Below are 7439 nucleotides of genomic sequence, written 5' to 3'. Positions count from 1 at the left end.
CAACCTGGCCTACAGAGTGAGTTCTAGGACAGCCAGGGCTATTACACAGAGCAACCCTGTCTCGAAGACCCACCCTGCCCCCCAAAAAACTTAAATGTTTACAATTTCTAGTTTTTAAAAATGATATGGAGGCTTAGTATGCCTGACCTGAAGTTGCCCATTTTCAGTTTCTGAACCAGATATCTAGTCTTTCAACTTCTGTGAGTGTGTGTTTCCTAAAGGGTACAGTCTCAGCTCTTCTTAGCGGAACAAAGACACGTGTTTTATTTCCCTAGTCTCAGTCCCTCAGGGCTTGTGCTGTTGCACGGGAGAGGTTCCCTCGATCTCAGAACTCGACTCATCTTAGACCCACTAAATCCACGCCCTTGGAACAGGAGTGTGGTAGGTTTTTGAGGCAGGGTTTCTCTGTGTAGTCTGGTTTTATAGTCACTCTAAATCAGGGGCATCCCGAGTCAGCTCAGGCTTCGGGTGCTTACTTCATTTTTCTTTGATTACAGTTGAGCATGTCTGGAAACAGATCTGGTGTTTAGCTGTTTAACTGCACTGTGCTCTCTGTGCAGTCCTGGTCAACAAGGTCATCTTAGCTCTTTTTGTATTTGTGTAATTTGCTGTCACCAGATAGATACCAAACACCGAATGAACTGGTGGAAAATAACAGTTACTGATTTTATGTTCCAAATGTCTGTTTCAGAAAAAGTCAGCACACTGAAAGGATCAAATAAATTTCCTTTAATGTTTTCAACAGTCTGTCAACAGTTCTGTCAATTGTTTTTAAACATAAAAGTAATTAAAACATGTATTTTCAATCAGCTAACACGGGATCTATTTTTTTTCTTTTACGAGCCCCATTGGGTTGGTCAGGACATAACTCTTATGACATCATTTAATCTTTTTAAGAATTTACCTATTGGCCGGGCGGTGGTGGCACACGCCTTTAATCCCAGCACTCGGGAGGCAGAAGCAGACGGATCTCTGTGAGTTCGAGGCCAGCCTGGTCTACAAGAACTAGTTGCAGGACAGGCTCCAAAAGCCACAGAGAAACTCTGAATTTACCTATTGTGTGTGCATGCATATGACAGAGAGTATACACTATGTACATGCATGTGTGAGTTGGTTCTCTCCTTCCATCTTTGTATGGGTTCTGGGGGTCACACTCAGATTGCCAGGCTGTGGTCTTCCCCGCTGAACTGTCTCAGTAGCCCAGATTTTTGTCTTTGGCCTACACTGAGATATGCTTCTACTGTGGCAGGGTTAATGACTGCCAGGAGTGAAGCTGGTCACAGAGACCGACTCTGGAGAATCATGATGCCAGTTTCCCTGCAGTTCCTTCTGGTCCTACGGTGGATGGTGGGTTATATATGGGCATATGTGACACAGAGCTATGCCCCCACATGAGGGTGACTGAGTCGCCATTCCAATGACACTGCACATTTTCTATTTATAGGCTTCATGATTATCAGAATATTCAGAACGATTCATGAAATTTAGGAATTCTACAGAATTCTTATTGCATGTGAAGCATCTGGAAAGCAGTCCCAGGCATCTGAAACAGCACGGTGTAGCACATCTGGCTCGAGATGCCAGGGCCACTGCAGAGACCACACTAAAGGTAGAAATAACGGGGGAGACATGGCAGATACTTTACAGCTTCAATAGATATAAAGTGTGGAAGGAGAACTTGAAGCAGAAATCCTGGCAGTCAGAGTACTCAGGATCCCTATCCTTTACTGCTAGTGGAGCCAAACTCGGAATGTGCTCCATGGGGTGGGCTGCTTAGGAATTGCCAGGACTTCAAATCATGCTGTAGCTTAGATTTGGAATGTCCTCCACAGGCCCACTTGTTAAAGGCTTGGCTCCAGGATGACATTAGGAGGTGGTGGGTCCTTGTAGGCACAGCTTCATAGGTCTTTAAGTCACTGGAGGACATGTGAGACTCCCAACTCCATCCTCTCGCATCCTGGCCATGGCTAAGCAATTCCGCTTTGCTACCCACGCCTGCCACAACACACTTCATCACAGGCTCAAGGGAACACTTGACCTCAAACTGTGAATCAAAACAACCCTTTTCTCTTGATGAACGATCTCAGGTTTCCGTTACAGCAGATAGAGATTAACACAACAGGGAGTGGACAGCAGGCTCTTGGGGGTGGGGTGTCTGTCAGCAGCTGTCCTGCGTTCAGGAGGGCTCAGAAGTAGACACAGCTTCAAGCTTGTCCGCCATGCATGCACGACTAAACATCATATTACTCAGAACATTTTCAACTCTGGTTTCTATAAAAATGAGAACAATGGTCTCATAATTGAAAAAAATGGAAGCCCTTATATATGAGCAATTAATTCCACTTTACTATATAAAAGGGTCTCTTTATTGCTCAGATTTCCAAAAGACAAAATGGTCTGTTGGCGCGTGGCTTTCCTGTCTCTCTAATAATAGTATTAACGAACAAAAAGAATGAAATACTAGGCAAGGGGGATTCAAATACTACAATGGCAGCCTAATGGGATATAAAATAAGACAAAGATGGCTCAAAATAGAACCTTAATGAGCCACCTACAGAAACAAACTCCAGGATTGACAGAAACCCAAGTAGGGTGCAAGAGCTTTTCCAGTTAGATCAGATCTAAGTTAGGAGCAAGGTGGCAGCCAAGGACAGAGCCACTCAGAATTCATAACACTACCTAAAAGTATTTGATTTCAGTGAGTTCATTTGTTACTCTGTTGTTAGTCAAAGGTGTCAAAGCTTGGTTCTGAGCCCTCACGTTTGAACACACCAACTTTTGTGACACCGATCACATCCTTCCAAGTTTGGCAGAAGTCCATCATCCACAGAGCAAGTCTGAACTAAGCACAAACTAGGAGACTCTGAACCAGCCACTGCTACTCCCAACTGAAATGAAGTCACACAAGTCCCATTCTGGAAACTGCCCAAGAATCACCACCAGTTCTGTAATGAGGTAGAGAGCTCTACTGGGCATTTGTACCTTCACTCAGATTGCAATTATGTTATTGGAATGTCGTGGCTAGGGAAAAAATTGTGCAAAGTTAAGCTAATTACTTAAAAGTAAAATCTAAAGATTTTTAAAAAGAAAAAAAAAAAACCACTCAAACAGATGGAGTGAAAACTGGCTAGCAAGATGGTATCACCCAGTGCGAGTAGTGGGGAAACCCAGGACCAGTCATCAACCTCGGCTAATGAAATGATGTCACCCGACGGGAGTGATGGGAAACCCAGGACTAGTCAGGAGCGATATGCTCAGTTCTCAACCATGTAACAAAGTGTCCCTTCTGGTTCTTAACCTATGGAACTTTGGGAAGTCTTATGTTAGTAAAGTCTGTATCCCATAATATTAAAACAGTAAGTAGGATATAATGTACAAAACAAAAACTCAGACTAATTAAAATAAATTAAGAAATATATTTATATTGGAAAATGATAAAGATAGGCATCCTGAGTTTTTTTTTTCAACTATAAAAAGAATGTAGGGTTTATCAATCCAAAATGCTGTCATGATTAAATAATATACAAAGAACACATAACGTTCTAAAGAGCAATACAAAGTAAGTGCTTGACAAATGGTAGGTACTGGTACCGTCAGGGTGAAGAGTAAATTCGGTAAGGAGGGCTTCAAAACTGGACGGCTTACTTCCTCCCTCCAGCTTCAGTCTGAGCTCACGAATCACAGCCACTGTTAACAAGATCTTCCCAAGAACACCAAAACTGGTACATAGAAACCAAGATGAGATGAAAAGTTCCCTGAGGAGGCGAACGGCTAGCAAGAACATTTCTGTCATTTAAAGCAGCATTAAAAAGGAAAGGCTCACTCATAGGGCATTAAAAAATAGAATTAAAGAGAACCTTAAATCTGAAAAGAAATGTCAGTGACACAGTCCTTATGGAAAGCATCTTTGACAGACGACTACTTATCTGATGTGCACCCATGGTGGTGCAGAGCTATAATCACAGCACTCGGGAGGCTGAGGCAGGAGGATCACTGAGTACCAGGCCAGCCTGGGTTACACAATGAGACCCTGCCTCAATAGAAAAAAAGAAGATAATTTAGAACTTGCCTAACCACAGAGCTAATAAACGTATTTATCTTCACCTTGGCTCATCCCTAGGGCCATCTTAGTTTTTCCCATTTCATAAAGTATTTCTTTTCTGTTTTCAAAGAAGTCCATTTTTATTCTTTAAATTTAGAATTTTTTTTTTCTCTATTCTAACCCTACAAATAAAAGGCTTTGGCAAAATGAAAAGGAAATGAGCCAGGTCTGGTGGTACATACCTTTAAACCCAGCACTTCGAGGAGACAGAGGCAGGAGGATCAGGAGTTCAAGGCTAGCCTTGGCTACCTAAAAAACTGGGCTCAAGAGACTTGCCTACTCCCAAAAAGAAATCAAGCTACTATTTCTGCCCTGGGAACAATCCCAGGCAGGCCCCTTATGGGTCTATTGGAAATACAGAGACCATAGGGGCAGGAGGAGCTGACACTTTGTGCGTCTGAAAGGCTGGCTGCAGAGAGGCCCGTTTCTGAGAGGCTGTGGTGAGTACATGGTATGGCTTTCCTCTCTCCAGTAAAGGAGGTGCTATTTGTGACAGATGTCCAAACAAACGGCCAGCCTGCTCCACGGAAGATTTATCTAGTTATTCCAAAGTTTAGAATTTGCTCTCTTTCAAGCATTCCAAAAATAGGTAAGAACTTTGATTTTAAGCCAGGCATGGTGGCACATGCCTTTAATCCCAGCACCTGGGAGGCAGAGGCAGGGGGATCTCTGTGAGTATGAGTTCAGGCCAGCCTAGTCTATAGAGTGAATTCCAGGACAGCCAAAGCTACATACACAGTGAGACCCTGTCTCAAAACCGCACCCCCAAAAACCCCAACTTTGATTTTACTGCCTTTACCCACTCTTGATACTATTCTTCCTTAAACAACAACAACAATAACAAAAAAGACCAAACAAATACATCCCATCCCAAAATACGTAAGATCTCAGCAGTAAAATGAGGGAAGTTGCTCTGAATCTTCTGCACAGAAAAATATGCCTGAGACAGTAACCCGCAAACAAGCAAACCTGTCCCGGTAGTTTCTCCATTCCATAAGCATGCTTATGGCTCAAAAGGCAACGTGGATGCCCAGCAGCCTGTGAGGCACATGGAAATGTGTTCTGTACTAGTCAGACCAAGTGTCAGATAAAATACTGTCAGGTCGCCACTTCAAAGGGGTCCAGCCTCTCGGATCTGTATAACGTGATCAGGAACACTGTCAGGGATGTCAAGTAAGCAAGGAAGTCGTATCGTTTCCTTACTTGAGATCCTGGTCCACTGAACCTCAGAGATCCTGGGTCCCTATTCAAGGCTGTGGATCTCCACATAAGGATATCTCTGTTACAGAGAAAGCAGGGGCAACTGTACTTGCTGGAATGTCTCTGGCTCTCTATCAGTCGATCCAAGTTGGCTTCAACCATGATTCCAGTTGCCCAATCAAAAACTTGCTTCAGCAAGAGGGGGAAATAACTACATCCCAGAAATATACCAGCTTTCTGTGATAAAGGAGAAGCGTGCTTCATTTGGGCTAAGCTGGTCCTGTATTAGCACCGGCCTCTCACCATTTAGTTCCTCACAGGTCACATTACGGCTTCTGAGAAAAGGCCCCGTCCTGGGCACTAAAAAAATTAAAGAAGTAGAAATTCCCAGGCCAAAGCAGCATCTGAGGCCAGCTGATGAAAGTGGCGGAATTCAGGAAGCAGCAGTCCTAAGGTTCTGGAGTTTCTCCGGTTCCGGTCCAGCCTCACGGCTCTACTTGCACCCCAATCATCGGCACCACTTGTTCAATCCACAGCAGGTCCAACGGAGCCGAGGCTCGAGTTTGTCGGCGGTGAATTCTGTGGATTCGCAGAAGGTACAGGACGATGGCCAGCAGCACCACCAGGGTACAGGCGAAGAAGAGATAGTGGTTGTAGACAAAGGAGAGACGGAACCAGCTGCCGTGGGCTTGCCGGACACCTCCCTGCCGAAGGTCCCTAGGGGAGCAGAAAGAACAACCAGTTTCAGAGTGCAACATTTGCTGTGATGTGAAGGATCGCCCGAGTCTATCCCACTTACCCATCCACTCAGATGGCCCAAGAAACCCGCTGCACTGACCAAGCAAAGCTTAAGGGCATCCCAGCCCAGGGACTGACTGGTGCCTCCTGTCCCTTCCTGTCCCTGGGGCTCAGGTGCTGCAGAATGTGGAGACAAGCTCAAAAGGCCAATAAAACTAAGTCTTTAAAAAACAGACAAAACTGGTCACCTGCAAAATAAATCTTTTGTTGTTGTTGTTTTTTGAAACAGGGTCTATGTAGCCCTAGCTATCCTGGAATTCATTATTGTAGATCAGATTGGCCTCCAACTCACAGAGATCCACCTGCCTCTGCCTCCTGAATGCTGGGTTTAAAGTGTGCACCACCACACCAGGCTGTAACATAAATCTTAAAATATAGTTTGTAAATACAGAACTAAGAATAGAGTATCTCTTGACTCCAAACAAGACAAACTGAATGTGTCTAGAGCTTGAAAAAAAAAGGTGCAATATTTCTTAGGATCTAGCATTTATATGCATGAAGGCAGTTGTGGCCTGACCAGCTATAGTATGACCTGGAAAAACAGCATTATATAAACTGAAGAGCACTGGTCTACTGGCCTGGCTAGGATGTCACTCTTGCATCATTTGGGTACTAGATCCATCTTAGTTTGTGTGACCTGCAATTACTGTGTGATATTTGTGTTCTGACAAAGCTTACCTGGAGATCAGAGGGCAGAACTTAGCCACTAGTTAACCACTGAAGCTGGGCAGTGGCAGCTCTCGCCTTTAATCCCAGCAATCAGGAGGTGGAGACAGAGAGTAATTAGGAAGGGTGGAGACAGGATCTTGGAGGAAGGGATGGAGAAAGGGAGACAGGAAGAAAGCAATTGGCGGCTGCTCCCATTCTCTGACCTTCCAGGTTTTCACCCCGGTTCACCCCCAGTTTTTATTGATTAAGATTAATTAGATTTACATTTCATGCAATGTTTTTTTTTAAATTCAATTCTTCAAATGGAAAGATTTTATATAAAATATGGATTTCTGATTTCTCTGAACAAACGAGAACTGGCAAATGCTGGGACTCCTATGTGTGACAGGAATCAGTACTTTAGTTGGTGCACACTGTCTGGTTCCTCGGGAGCCACAGCCCACTTCCCTCACACCTGTCCCCTGTCTGCTTCCTGATCACAGAGTTTGGAGGATCAGGCACAAGAAGAGTAAAGGTAGATCTCTGAACCTGTCCTAGGAAAGAGGACCTAAAACCTGTCCCAAATATCTTATAGCATATAGCGGCAAGTCATGGGACCCCGCAACTGGATGAAAATGCCCATCTTAAAACCATGTCAGGCCCTTTTTCTAATGCTAGGGCCCCCACAAAC

The 7439-nt window shown here is 44.3% G+C and overlaps 1 protein-coding gene across 1 annotated transcript in view; it reads right to left on the bottom strand.

Moving 5' to 3' along the window:
* Positions 1–3396: 3396 nt before the first annotated feature.
* Positions 3397–7439, bottom strand: part of Entpd7 (ectonucleoside triphosphate diphosphohydrolase 7) — a 44660-nt gene continuing 40617 nt past the window's right edge. Inside the window, exon 13 of the mRNA XM_038344120.1 lies at positions 3397–6019. Within this exon, the coding sequence (XP_038200048.1) occupies positions 5788–6019 (232 nt within the window). The 3' untranslated portion in view covers positions 3397–5787. The remainder of the gene's footprint in view (positions 6020–7439) is intronic.

Source organism: Arvicola amphibius, chromosome 1, assembly GCF_903992535.2.
Source record: "Arvicola amphibius chromosome 1, mArvAmp1.2, whole genome shotgun sequence".
NCBI lineage: Eukaryota > Metazoa > Chordata > Mammalia > Rodentia > Cricetidae > Arvicola > Arvicola amphibius.
This window is presented reverse-complemented; position numbering and strand designations above follow the sequence as displayed.